At 45.3% G+C, this 14,674-nt stretch overlaps 1 protein-coding gene across 5 annotated transcripts in view; it reads right to left on the bottom strand.

Annotated features, from left to right (window-relative positions):
- Positions 1 to 977: 977 nt before the first annotated feature.
- Positions 978 to 14,674, bottom strand: part of PDE4B (phosphodiesterase 4B) — a 216,198-nt gene continuing 202,501 nt past the window's right edge. For 4 of the 5 annotated variants that reach the window (XM_080407255.1, XM_080407256.1, XM_080407257.1 and 1 more), the window contains 9 exons: positions 12,992 to 13,085; positions 9,696 to 9,874; positions 9,010 to 9,108; positions 8,709 to 8,873; positions 8,199 to 8,298; positions 7,338 to 7,492; positions 7,118 to 7,240; positions 5,911 to 6,093; positions 978 to 3,062 (listed from right to left, as the gene is read on the bottom strand). In XM_080407255.1, the coding sequence (XP_080263381.1) occupies positions 2,697 to 3,062; positions 5,911 to 6,093; positions 7,118 to 7,240; positions 7,338 to 7,492; positions 8,199 to 8,298; positions 8,709 to 8,873; positions 9,010 to 9,108; positions 9,696 to 9,874; positions 12,992 to 13,085 (1,464 nt within the window). In that variant the 3' untranslated portion in view covers positions 978 to 2,696. Of the gene's footprint in view, positions 3,063 to 5,910; positions 6,094 to 7,117; positions 7,241 to 7,337; positions 7,493 to 8,198; positions 8,299 to 8,708; positions 8,874 to 9,009; positions 9,109 to 9,695; positions 9,875 to 12,991; positions 13,086 to 13,836; positions 14,026 to 14,674 lie in introns of those variants that run through there. The other variant, XM_080407259.1, reaches the window with a different exon arrangement.

The raw sequence follows: 14,674 nt of genomic DNA on the forward strand, positions 1-14,674 counted from the left end.
CAGAGCAGCACCACCACGTTTGCATGTACTAATGAAGCCACTGCCTGGCAGAACTAGGTCACTGGAAGGGAAAGCGAGCGAAGGCATGCAGAGGGGGGCGCAGGCAGAGGGGAGGGGGCCAGGGCACAGCACCTTGCCCCTGGGCACACCGCCTCCCCCCAGCATGCCCGGTGGGGCTGGTGGCTCACCCACAGCTGCAGCGCTTTGCTGTCCGTCCCTGCTGGCCGCTTTCCTCCACCCAGAGCTGCAAATGGTTTTTCAGCCCGATAACCCGCTTCCCATCCCACACGTCCCCTGGAGCCGCGGGCACAGCGCCGGACGCAGCTGCCACAGCAAAGCGTCGTGGTGGCGGGCACGGGGCTGCCCCTGCTTCCAGCCCAGCGCACCCAGCTGTGGTGTCAGCTGCCCACTCCGGCCAGCCGAGGCTGAAGCCTCATCTCGGAGCCTGTGGAGCCCCACGCCATGCTGCAGCAGGGTGTCCAGCACCGCCAGCTCCCCCGGCATCACCCGCAGCGAGAGTGGCACGGTGTCCCCACCGCCCCCTCGCCCTCCTGCTGCTGGCCGGCAGGATGTTGTTTTTACTGGAAAGTCAGTTGTTTTGGGTCAGGCGGGGACATGAAAGCATCCCGCGAGCTGGCCCCGGTGTCGCCCTGTGCCGGGCGCAGGCTGCGCGACCGTTGCCTTCCTGTCTGCACTGCCTTCCTGTCGCCGCTGCCACCAGCACCGGTCCCCGCTCCGCCGCCAGCTGCCGCTCAGGAAGATGAAGGTCTCGCAGCCAGAACGATGGAGCGGGTGGCCGTGCCCTCCAGCCGCAGAAACCCTTCTTTTCCGTCCGTAAGAGAAGGGTTCCCCGTGTCCGCTGGGTTTTGGCACCCGAGGGTCCACTGCTATCGCTGCCCCGGTGCTGGTAGCGCAGCCGCCTTCGTCGGTACAGCCCGCGCCACCCTGTTAACAACAGCAGCACCAAAAACAACAGCCAGGGTCATGCTTTCATTTATTCACTTCATATAAAAATCTCTTAAGAATGCATCTGAACACAATATATAATACTATAACATACATTGTGTGAAACTTTTGGAAACAATAAAATAACCACCTGGAACAATGCAGTGTTCAACAGACATACAAACCCATTGATCATGCACAACTGTGCTATTTCATTAACTAGTTAGTCACAAGTTGGACCAAAAGCTTGAAACATATTTTACAAACTGAGATTGACACCGCTCACGATGCCGGACAAGCTTTGTCAGAAGTTTCACAGCACAATTATTACATCAGTTCACATTTTTGTCATAGAAATTCACATTGGGTTGTTCAGAAATTGGAACGTGACATTTAAAAGCCGGCCTGTCCATGGGGGTTTCTTTTCTCTGGTCCCACCCCCCACCCCCACCCCCACCCCCCTCTAGGTTTTCAGCACTTCCAACCGCCCGCCCGCTGCCCTGGGGTCTGGTCATCGAGCTCACACCACCTCCCCACCCCCCATCCCCCCCGCAGGCGGCAGCCACCCAAATGCCCTTCCTGGGTTGCGTCTGTCTCTTCAGCTATGTTCAGGTTCTTGTATTTTACGCAATACAAAAGGTTACAAGAAAAAAAGGCAACTCTTATTCCGAGTTTTCTACACAATTAACATTGCCGCCGACAGGCAATGTTAATTCATATAAATTAATAACTTACAAAACATTACAGTATATACATTACGTAATAAATACACTGTTATAAACAGTAATGGAGGTGTTAGAGCTCAAGGCAGTGCAGGAGGAGGACGGTGGACCTAACCCTAGGAAACGTGAACGATAGGCGAGAGAAACACAAATATCTGAGCGTGCAAATTCCACTGAGCCAAGGAGCTGCCGAGGGGGAACGCGCGTCACACGCTGCCTTATCACGTTACTTATATATGTACTGTGCTGTGCCATGGAAACAAACTACCCTCTATCCTGCCACGACAAAAATAAAACCCCATTGAGGAAAAAATACTGTTATTCCTAGCAAGCGAACAGAGATGGTGCACGATGGCATGAAGTGACTTTAAATGGGTCGCCTGGGGTGTTAAGATGACGATTAAAGGTGCGATAATGCAAAAGAGGGTTTCCCTTCTATTTAGTCTGTAAAAGTGATTAACTGCAATAAAGTGACAGGTATTGCCCATGAAAAAAAGGAAGACTGCTTCTTGTAACAGGAAGAATCAAAAAAGTATCTGTCAATTTTGAAACACTTTGTGTTGCTTTTTATACTAAACTCCGTGTATTTAATTAATAGACTCTTGAAAAGACATGAAAGTGTTTACAAAGAAGGCACACAGGTCTGCAGACAGGTGGTCAGGTGGACAGGTTTTATATGGAGAGTTATTAATCAGTAGTTTCTATCAGTCTAACTGGTATAAATTCCAAAACTAACAGTATAAAATCTCTCAGTTGTGTGTCGTTTACTCTTCAGTCATGACCCAAGCCAGCTCCAGGACAGGACAATGCTCTCAGCTGACAAGGCTTAAACCACAATGTAAATCACCTGTTAATTTCCTGAGCAATCATTCACTACACGATCTTTAACCCTGACTCCAATCTCAAGTAGCTGGGAAGATCTTTCAGCCCATGTCAGACACAGGCCTCAGACCCAGGCTGCAGGCTAGCCCGTGAGACTGCCCGCGCGCTCATCAAGTGTTTAAAATCCACTCACACAGCGACAGGACATTATGTGTCGACAGGAGACGTATCTTCTGTCACAATTTCTATGTTCGCCTCCCTCTGTGAATCCTCTTCCCCTGGGTCAGCCACGCAGAGTGTCTTTGTATTGCTGAAGTAGCTGATGCTCTCGCCGTCCTTCTCCGGCCCATCTGAATCCTCCTCCTCCAGCGTCAGTTCAAACTGGAACTTTTCCATCAGGCTCTGACAGTCCCTGCCCCGCTCCTCCAGTGGAGGAGATGGGCTCTGAGGTATCATGCTCTGGTACCAGTTCCTGTTGTCCTCCAGCGTGTCCAGGATGTCCTGGGCATCGGGCTGCACCAGGTCAGCCCACGTCTCCCAGAGTGGATGGACGATGTAGTCAATGAACCCCACCTGAGGAACACAGGAATGCGCACACTTAAGGCCAGGGAATGACTAGGAGCAGGCTGCCGTCTAGAAAGTTCAGATGCTGTAAATACATGACTTTTACAAGCAAAATACCCACCCCCAGAGCAAGTCCCCAAACCAGCACAGTCTTGATCGCAGACATAATCATCTGATACCCACAGCTGCACCTGCAACGTTGGGCTAGGTTGATGTCTGCAATCAAACCTTGGATGAAAGTTTAACTAAAAGCAGGAGCCAGAGGAAAACTCAGCGACGGAGCTGCCAACCCCATCCCATGCTGCATGCGTGCCTTTAAATATCCCTGCAGATGCCTGGTCCGGACTAGCCTTGCCCTGCAGGAGCCAGGGTGAGCCATCACTTTGAAGGCAGAACATCCCACCGAGAGATGCTTCTTACCAGCTGTTAGTGCAAGACGGGCATTTTAGACCATCATTGCCTCTACCCTAACTGCACTGAGAGAGCTTGCTGTGTCTGGGGTCGGACCCGCTGGTGACCATGGACAAGGCTGGTGCACTGATGGCAACGCTGCCGTGACCCCAGGGGAGGCACACGTGTGGCTGGCAGCTGTGAAAACGCCAGCGCGCCCCAGGCGAGCAGCTGTCCCAACGCCGAATGTCACTGCTCTTACGAATGTCACTGCTCTTACGGAGCCAAGTCTGACCTCTAGGTGTATTTTACCACGGTGCGTAGTTTGTACCTACTCTGAACTCTTTCATGGTCCTGCCTCTCTTTAAGAACATTTCAGCATTTCTGCTCTACTCTGCCAAAGCAGGCACCGCGTTTTGCTGCGGAGCTGGCGCTGGTGGAGATTTCCTCTCCTTTCCTTTTGTTTCGGGAAGAGCGCAGAGAGCTGGTCAGCTCATCCCAAGAAGCACTCCTCTCACACGAAGGGGACAGACCGCTGCTGCCCGGCTCCCGGGGACGACACGCCAGCGGTGGGAACAGCAAGGGCTGTGGCCGAGCCCGTCAGCCCTTCCGCCGGCCGGCGCGTAAGCTCTGAGCTAAATCATTTTTCAATTGTCTGACTAAGAGGACGTACGTCCAGGATGGAGAAAACTGAATAGCCGTAAAGAGGATTGAAATTCTTCTGTCTTGGCAGAACGCGTCCCTTCTCTCCTCGCTCTGCCGGACAACATTTCTGTGCAGCAGGAAAATGGCTCTCAGAGGGGCCAGACTCAACGTGCAGATGTTTGCTTTGGAAATCACACATGCCTCCTTCAGACACAACAGGATGTCAATAGAACCATTAACATTCAATTGTAACATACTGTGGAGGCAGCTTAAACAAAAAGGTGATGAAAATTTCCTGCAGCACATGTTCCGGAGAACGTTTAAAGTGAAAAAAAAAAAAATATAAAATATTCTGTATGGTTAGTTAATGGTTTCACTGCCACCCAAAATGCTCAGGGGCCATACAACACCAATGGCCTGGGATCGGTCACTTTGTCACCAGGCCACTGTTTCTTTAAACAAACATCCCAAATTATGGAATAGCTGGCCAGACAGCTGACCACCGATCTTCAAATATTTTTGTGGTGTAAAGAGGTAACATCTGAAATACTTGCGTACTATTTTCCAATTAATTCCTTGTTTTGCTCCAGAATGGATGTGCCACCTCCCTTTCTCCTTTGCCACTAGCTGGGATTTCAGTGGTAGCCATTTTGTGCAATTCCCGTTCTTTTTGCATAGCAAAAATACCATTTTGAAACCTCTGTGAAGTGCGTATGTGAAACAAAAAAATTAATTGGAGCTCACATGCGGAACACATGGGCATTTTCTGGCCAAGCCTGGCCAAAGGATTCATTTCTTGTTAGGTTAACAAATAAGACAGATTTTTCCAACAAAATCACCAAGTGGTTGAGTGAATAATTTTGAAACCACTTGGCTTAGCCCAAGAGGACATTTGGAAATAATTATCATCAATTTTGTTACTTATTCAAGCTGAAAAACCTCGATGATGACTTGCTCAAGTCATTTAAAAACAACAACCAAGACACCACTATATAAAGATTGGAATACGTTTAGACAAACATAAATTACCGACTTTGTTACAGCCTAACTGGGTGAAATTTTACAGCCTGTGCTACACAGGTCAGAACAAAATCTGACCTTGAAACCATTGAATCCATGAATCAGAACTAGAGATGAGCCAATTCATCCCAAAAAAAAAAAAAAAAAAAAAAAAGGCAGCGCCATCTCCTTTAAGGTTTGTATTGACCTAAGTAAAATATTTCTTTGACTTCACCTGGCACACAGCAGCTCCAGCAGACCCCTAACTTAACTGGCCAGCTCACGTTCTGCAAAACTGTTCTGCACGAGGCTCGGTAATGACTGATGGCCAGACTTTTCCAGCATCCTGAAGCGGATCTCAGCTGGGAGAAGCTCCTAACCCTGCAGTTTCAACGGGGCTGGCATTGATGTAAATGTCTAACACGGGGTATGATGTCAGTAGGTTTAGGAGGTGCTAATTAAGGAGGCTGGAGGGCATGAAGGCAGAAGAAACCTGGCAGAAGGAAGGGGAGGAGATCAGAACTGCACTTTTCAAGCCTGGGGAACAAAAGGAAACGAACTCACTCTGGAAACTGGGACAGAAACAGGGCAAGACGAACATGCGTTTGGAAATGAGGAGACACCAAGGGGTACATAAAGGAATCTGAACAGCCTCGCCAGTCTGTATGAGCTTCAGGCACAGCTGGATGTCAGGGTCAATCAGAACCAACCCTCTGAACAGCTGGCTGTTTGCCTAATTGTGCTAGAGAAAGCAGATGAATTTTGTCTCAGTTTTAAAAATACGAGCTTAGGCAGTACAAAAATGCAGCTTATGGCCAATTACCTGCGATTTTTCCACTGACGCTGTGTGTTTGTCGCACATTGGACTGATTTCCATTCCTCTTTCTCGCTCTTTGTCTCCCTGCTGGAAGAACTCCTCCATGATCCTGTCTGTCCACTGCCGGTACAGCTCCAGAGACTTTGTGGGATTACTCAAGTCTGCACAATGTACCATATTTCGGAGAACCTGCAATTACATTAATCAGAAAACTCATAAAATCAAATGCAAAAAAAGAGGACGGTTTCAAGCTGTATCTGCTTGCTTAATTCAGAACATCTAACCACAAGACTCCTCGATTTCCAACAGCCTATAAAAATATTAACATCGTAACATCTCTGTATATGAGACTCGCTGCTATGGTCTGCTCCAGAAGCACAACGTGCTGCATGTTTTTCAGACAACTCGGTACTTAGATGGGGTGCAGTTGTGGCAATGGTAATTACATCATACGGGTTTGTTTTTGAATGCAGGTGCTTCCCACCATTCAAAATTTATTTCCACGCTCTCAGATGGTTAAATGCTCCTACTTTATTAAATGAGTAATATCCCCTCCACGCACACAAAAAATGTGCCTGACTAAGTGTGGTCGCAAGGACTTAAGACAGCAACAGGGTGACCTGTTTTAACATCAGCAGTCTTAAATAAAAATGACGGGAGTTTTCCCGTGGGTCTGTTCTAAGAAGTTGGCCATCAAAGGGGAGAGAAGATCAGGATGTATCTTGTCCTACTAACTACGTAACCCTGTTCCAGTTCTGCTTTGTCATTTCTGTAAATCAAGGATTATGTTTTAGGGAGAACAGACTGTACATGACTGATGTCTCAGAGTGAGAGCTGCTTTTTGTGTGGAGTCACAAACCAGAGTCTTGCACCCCTGCAATGCTATAGCAATCTTACTGTGCTTTTTTGACTGGAGAAACAAATGGGAGAAAGCAGCAAGGGCATTCAGGAGCCCTCAAAAACTCGGCCCTCCAGATTAACTTCAGCAGAATGCGCATGTTCGCCGTTCCATGCTCTAAGGGTTAAATCCCCTTTACCTAAAGGATATGGGACCACCTTGTACCCCTTCACGGTGCAGAACAGAAGAAAATGCTGAAAATTTAGGTCAGTAGCTGCTGTCTATGGTCCATTCAAAAGCCAGAGTGCAAACAGGAACATAGTTTCTTCAATCCTCAACCAAACACACAAAATCCAGGAAACTCGGCTGACGTACCTGTATTCTGTCTGTGTAGTTGTCCAGAAGGAGGACTCCTGAACTGGTCACCTTCTTGGTTTCCACCATAGTCTTCAGATCAGCTAACAGACTCATGTGCTTTGACATATCTGTAGCCAACACCTTTACAGAAGTGAAAACAGGGTCTCAGTACAGGCAAGCATACAAAGAAGCCAGGGTTTTTGGCTAAGAGGAGGAGCAGTGAGTGCATGGGTCATACCATGTCGATCACCATCTTCCTGAGTGTCTGACGCTGTTTCTTGGTCAGGTTCTGGAAGATGTCACAGTGCTCCTCTTGAAGCAGTTTGAAACCCACAGCAAGATGGTGGTTCTCCAAGACAGATTCGTCATTGTACATCAGGGCTAGTTCGGAATCTAGCAAAGCAACACAAGTATGTGACTCCAGCATGTGAAATGTGTGACTTCTAACAGCAAACGCTTGTCCTGGGTACTGAAATGTTTATCTGTATGCAATACATCGGGAAAGGTTTTCTTTTTTTGCTTAATGCATGCCAAGAGCGTGTGGTTTTCTAATCCGAGCACATATGTATATAATATAAACAGCCCTTGCTCGGTTCTAATGAACAAAATAGTACTCGGTTGACTTAGTTACGGGCTTTAGAATCACTGACAACAGAAAGCATGAAATCTGCAAACACACTTTCCAAAAAAGAACAATACCCGTATTTTGGAATCAAGTAACATGCTTAGCCTGTTGCAGCACAACACAGTATGAAACACAATATTTAGCTTTATCGTTGTCAACAGCAGTAGCACTATTTATCTTATATTAATGATAAATTTTGCACTCAGGACTGGAAGAATTATTATGCGTTAGCAAGTAGTCATATTCACAAGATTCAAGGGCACTTTGCAAATTGCACTACAATAGCTTCCTTTGTTAGGAATTCCATTTTAATTACTGCTTCATTTCAAAATGTCCATCTAGTTTAGTGCACAATATTTTGAGAAAGTAATGCAGCCTGAAAGTTGTAATTTGTGACCGTGCTGTAATGGAAAATGCATTTCCATTAGTTTCCAAGTTTGCGGATGAAGTTATTGTGTTTGAAACAAAACTCACTTGTATTAATAAGAAACTGATTGGAGACCCCAGGGTGATCCACATCATGAATTGCAGCTGCAAAAATTGCAGCAAGAATTTCCAAATCAGTGAAGACGGCCTAGGAAGGAAAAAATGGAATTTGTCAGGCAAATCCTTACGTTTTATCTCTCAACAGTCTGGGACGCTGATTCAGAGAAACAAACTGTGCTTTAAAAATTAGTTTTCTGAGGACAAGACATTACTCAGAAGAAAGGCCTAGAAGCAGCACGTGCTCTTTAAGATGAAGGAGATTACGGGCAAAGGTGCTGCTGAAATTTTGTAACGGCGATTTCCCTGGCAGTAAAGGGAGCCCTCAGAAGAGCAGGCAGCACGCTGCTTTTTGCCAGTTGCGTGCTACCGGTCCTTGACTCAGCTTAAGGTTTTTCTGCTACGTTCACACAGGCAACATGGTGCTTTTAATCTGCCACCCCACCCTGGAACGTGACGACCGCCCAACACAAAGCACTTCGCTCAAACGAGGGAACTCACATCCAGCGCGGGGGTGGAGAGCAGAACATGTGTGGACTGGGCAACATCAGCGGCATGGAGGCTGTTGTGGTAAGCTACATCCGAATGGTAGTGGTCCTCCAGCGTCATCATGTACGTCACAAACGTGTCTGAGGAGATCTTGAAGGTTTTTAGTAGATCTCGCTCCTGTACAATAAATGGTAGAAGCATACACGCATTTACCAAATAAAGTTGTCACACTGTAGAAGGCAACAAACCAGAAAGCAATTAGAAACTAAAATAGTGTTGTAAAAGAAGCAAATTGGATCAGAAGATCACGCACCTGAAATATAGCGTACATAATGCAGGTGAGCGGCCTGTTGTGGGAATACCTTGCAACATTAAATATGTTCAGTCCCCACTTATTTAGATCTTCCAGTTCCTTTTGAAAGGACAAAAACAGAACCGTTACAATATTTTTCAAGACATTTATCACTCGCATGTCTTTTGCATTTTCCAACAGTTTAAACAGATGCAAATTCAATCTTGTGATAAGTATGTGAGTGCATGAACATGCATACTTAATTAAGTACGCGAAAACAGAGTAACTGTGAAGGGCTGCTGCCAAAGAACTTGTACAAGCAGATGACATTTCTTTGTGTGGCAGGGGAATTATTTATGATGTGTGTTTCCAGGTAGCGAGAAGAAATGCCCTGACAGAGACGAAGGCCCCACAGCCAGTTTGCTGGATATGGTGTTTGCTCTCCTCTGCGTTCATCACATATTTTTTCATTATTTTAGGGGTATTTTCAAGGAATTTATGAACATAGAATATACTGTTAGGGCCTGGTACCATTAATTAAAGCATTTGTAATGGACACATCACTTCAGAGATACTGACTGCAGGTTTGGTTGTGGGGTTTTTTGGGGGGTGGGGGGTGGCAAGGGAGGGGGACAGGCCAGCCAGCCAGTCCATTCCTGGCTTCCAGATAACTCCAGTTCTCCCAGAACTGCAAGAATCTGTCATACCTTGGCCAGATGGTCTTCCTTTTCTGTTTTCACACCAAATCGTGAAATGCTGGTGTTATTTAAGCTTGAACTATGCATTAATTTTTTCACTCCACTGATCTGTGTCATGAGCTGCTGTTTTTTCTTCTTCTCTCTGTCTTTCTGGGTGGGAGAAGGAATCTCCACATCATTCTGCTTGTCTGTAACAAATAAAGGTGAAATGAGTCAACATGGTTTGCAGGGTGAACACTCATCACGCCACTCAAAATCAGCCCCTTAGCCTTCCTGATTAAGTGGCTCTCCACACCAGTTCAAACCCATGTGTTTCTGCCGGGGGTCTTCTCTAATTTTGGGACCGAACTGAACCAAAACCAAAGCAAACCAGGCACACAACCTCTGTTTGCCCTCTGCAAGACTGAATCTTCCCACTGAGCCCTGCTGGGACACGAAGAGCCAGGCTGCTTTCATCACAGCCATTTTCAAGCCGCACTGCTTTGGGACACGGCACGTGTCCAGGAGTTAGCTCTCCATGCCTGAAGGGCCCCAAGTTCTGCTTATGGCTAGATCTCAATTAATTTTGGTTATGTATGTTCAGGAAAATAAAATGTATATTCAAGAAACACATTTTTCCTCAATAAAGTATAGAAGCATCGATTTTTGCATTCACTCTACTGATACTCATTAGGGCCAAACTCATCTCCATACCCCCTGCTCTTAAAACACCAACGCAATAACAAATCTGTGTCGCTGATTCATTCAAGGTTTGCTCTTTACAAACATACACAGACTAACATACAATGCACAGGCTGTATTTCTGTCGTCATGCTCAGAGACAGTAAGAGCATTGGGGCACATTAAGTAGGCACCTCGCGGGGCACAAACTTGGCTGCAGAGCTGTGCTTAAGAAAAAAAATCTATCCACATATGCCGCTTACTGCCTCTGCGACTGATTTATTTGCTGTGTGAAAATGGAGATACAATGGCTCAACTTTCACACTAACCATTTTTTTATGAACTTTTAGAAAAGGCTCTTTGCACCTTTGCATCTCTGAGGACCTCCAGAAAAGACTAGGCATCTAGGCACCAGTTACTTTTGCCTCGGTTGAATTAAAATTCTCTGAAATAAGAACTACCAGCGTGTCTGCACCACTGCAATTAAGAAGGAAGCCATTATTCACAGCAATAGTCAAGCTGACATCAACGGGTGTTTCCCCTGTGTGTTTTTGCTGAACAGAAGGACTTTCCTCTACATAATCTCCTTAGCAATGACTAAGGTTAAGGCAGCACAAAATGGACATTCTTGAGCCGAAATCTCTAATTTGTTAAATCATGTTCCCATGGTGGTGGCAGCAGCAACATCCCTCGCCCCTCAGGAAAGGGCATGTGCCGAAAGGTCATCGTGATCCTCCCCATTTACGTGATGTGGCCAACAATAAACCCACTGTTTTCTATCTTTGTCCTTCATCCAGATCCAAAGCTGGCATCCTTGCTCTCGCTGACCAAACGGTGACGGCAGGACTGGCCCCTCTGCAAAGGACATCACTTCCTCAGCTCATTTAATATAAGTCAGGAGACTGAATGAAGTCATGTGATCCGGTGTTAGTATCTGTAGGTTATCCCCATTGAACAAACACTGTTTGGACATAAATTAATGTCCTCTCTGCATATTTCTTTGTTTGTTTGTTCAATCTCCTCAGTTATAAGACTCCTGTTATTTTGTGTGTTCATTTAATTTTAAACCAAGTTGGTTTTTTCTGGGGGGGTGGGGGGAAGTAATTCATAAAAATGTAACAGCCTGACTTCCTAAAAAAAGCTTTAAGAACCTTTTAAAAGCTTTACTAATTTATTTTTAATATGAGCAATCAAGTTGCAGTCTGGCCCAATCTGGAGAGCCTGCACCACTCGGCATTAGCGCAGCACTAAGCGGCTGAGCGGCCCTCAGACCGCCACAAAACGGTGAGGACGTCACCATCACAGAACATGTGAGCAAAAGCAGAATAGGGAGGAACAAGACCATTGTCAAGACCTGCAAAAGGAAATGCAGTTACCTGACCCAGCCTGAGCTCAGGGAATAATACAGCCCCGTTAGCACCAGCAGCAGCTTCAGCTAATTAGTCCCCGCTGAGATACAGACTCGCTAACTCGAGTGTATGTGTGGTTTATCGGTTTTATATCAGGTCCACAGTATCAAGCCACACTGGGTATTTCTGCTGCAGCATATCCTGCTCCAGAGACATACGCCTACTGGCAAAGAACTGATGAACAACAAACTCCCAGAAAATGCCATGGTTTTCATGCTTCCCGGCGCGTTGTGTACGCTCCAGGCTCCTCCAGCTGAAGAAGTGGCCTGCTGGCTGGCAGCTAGGCAGTCTTGTTTCTACTCCCTGTATTAATTCATGTTCTGGATGTTACGATTAAGCTGAGCAATAAGACAGGGCCAATGGATTCCCACAAAGCAGCTACAGACTTACATGGATTATTAATGATGTGATGTGTCCTAAATGCATGCAGTAGTTCCAGTTGCAACCGGCTACTGAAATCACTTTAAAATCCCTTAATGGAAATAATTGTGTGTCATACATTGAATGCGTTCTGGGCCATCATAACCGCAGGGCACGAGTCCCCCACGAGCTCTGGCATCCCACATACATTCAGCATTTGAAGCTGTTGGACTCAGAGATACGTATGTGAGGGTCCTGTGCTAAGCTTCATTTTATATGCCAATGGTCACAAATTCTAAAGCTGCTTGAAAACACAGGAAATGATATTTTTCATAACAAATATATTTTATAAATGCAGAGGATTAATTCACATCAGTAGTCCTACGAGCTCCAACAAACCTAATGAAATGCAAAATATTCTCTTTACCCTTCATTCTCACATCCAGTGCAAAATGAGAAAATACACACAAATATATAAAATGTCCGGGCTGAACCTAAACCCTGTCTCTGAAGGGGAAGATGCAGCTGGATGAGGCAGCAGTTGCAGAGATGAGAGTATGCAGTTGGGCTTGTGTGACTTTGTCCTTTATGTAAGGTCAACACAAAAATCAAACATTGCATAACGCAGCTCCCAGTCGCTTAATCCATCTGAACAGCAAAATCTTTTGAATTGAAGAAGGAATTCTTCTGTGGGTGGCCTTATTCAAACACCGTATTATTTTCCTCCCCATGTCCACTTTGGAAGTGAAAAATCAAAACATTTAAATAATGATCTGCCCCAAAGGAAAACTGCGCACAAGCACCTACTGATGGCTATTAGGCTGCCATTAATCGTTATCTTTGAATCACCCGAAAGCTTGGGATGCAACGCCTTACCCAGGAAAGTGTTGGAAATGTACTCAGACACCTGGTTGCCGGAGCGGCTCATCTCAGAGAGGTGTGTCAGCTCCCGGTTCAGCATCCTCTTGAACTGGGAGGGGAAGAGCACAAACACAAAGGTGGCATTTTTCTGAATGCTTTTCCAAATTAATACAGCTTTATCACAAGCAAGTCCACAAACAAGATGTTAAAAGCAAAATTCTGGAGATACCTGGAATGGAGTCAGCGACATATAGTTTCATTTAGATATACTGTTCAGCAGCATCATCACTAGATATTTCTTTTCAGTACCTTAAACTACAAAATTAATTTCCCCCAAAGATGCATATTAGGTTTTACTGCAACAAAATGAGAAGATAATGTTTCAGAAAACCTCTGAAAGATCAAATTCTTGTATTGTTTTTAAGTTCCACATCCTATAACCTTCTTTTGTTCTCAATTTTGTAAGTTTGCTCCATTTTGAATTATGCAAGTAAAAACCTGCCTATGTTCAGCACATAACAGAGATATGCCACAAATCTGAAGATCTGCTTGGATCATTACAGTAAAATCCAGGATTCGAGCATTTGTTCACCCAGCTATACAAGCTATGGTCCTCCTAATTTTCTAATCACACATTTTCATTGCTGCATCATTTTACCCCGCAACAGTGAATTCCCAAAGGGGAAAAAAAAAATCTACATACATGTATGCTGCATGCACAGTACACACATATGTCTATCTCTTGCCATACAGTACGCACAAATAACCATTTTAAAAGCATGTTTTCCTTATAGAGCTTTTATCCAAGCAGTACAGTACAAAACCCCAGCCATTTATAAGCCTTCAGGATTTAAACCCACCTTAATATAACCCCAAGATACAGATAACAAATAGTTTGCTTCAGGCATTTTGGAAAACTCCACGCCACCGTCCACAAATCCTCACGGAGAAATCGCCGGTCAGACAGGAGAGCTTCCTCGGGCACACCGACACCCCCTTCCCCAGTCAATAAAAAAAATCAGTGTTCATCAAAGCCAGAGATCCCCCAACGCCCGGCAGTTGCTAATCCCAGACAAAGCCAAGCTTGGCACAGCATCTTTGCAGAGGGCTGAACGTGGGTGTATTTGCTCGCAGGAGAGAATAATGAAATCAGGGATTGCACGAAAAAACGAGAACTAATCCAAATGTATTCAGCTGGATGGCTGGAAGCACTTATGAATTATGAATTGTCCTGGTTGCTTAGTTGGCTGAAGGGGGTCCCCACTCCACATCAGCTTTGCTCAGCTGAACTGTACAGCAAAAAAATGATGCTGGTTTCTGCGGGCTTGCCAGCTTTAGTAACACAGCCATCTTTTTAGAAGGAAGATTAAAATGGAGGAAGCTCTGTGCATATTTAAATAAGTCAAAAGTAGGCAGCAGCCTCTTCTCCGTTTCTGCTTTGTTTTAATCCTCTTCATTACAGAGGATTTTCAAAGCAAGTATTCACAGATGGATTTTTAAAAGCATAATTTTTCACATTTTCCATGTGATCATACGTTTTTCCCCCTACATGGTAAATGGCAAAATGCAGCAATGTAGCAAAATGTACCTTTGCCAACTGGAACTATTTTTCAGGTAAAAGGTATAAGCTAATAATAACCTTAAATCTGTAAGGTCAGCCTGCAATTAATAAATCCTTTTTTACAATATATTCACAAT

This window comes from Falco punctatus, assembly GCF_963210335.1.
Source record: "Falco punctatus genome assembly, chromosome: 11".
Lineage (NCBI taxonomy): Eukaryota > Metazoa > Chordata > Aves > Falconiformes > Falconidae > Falco > Falco punctatus.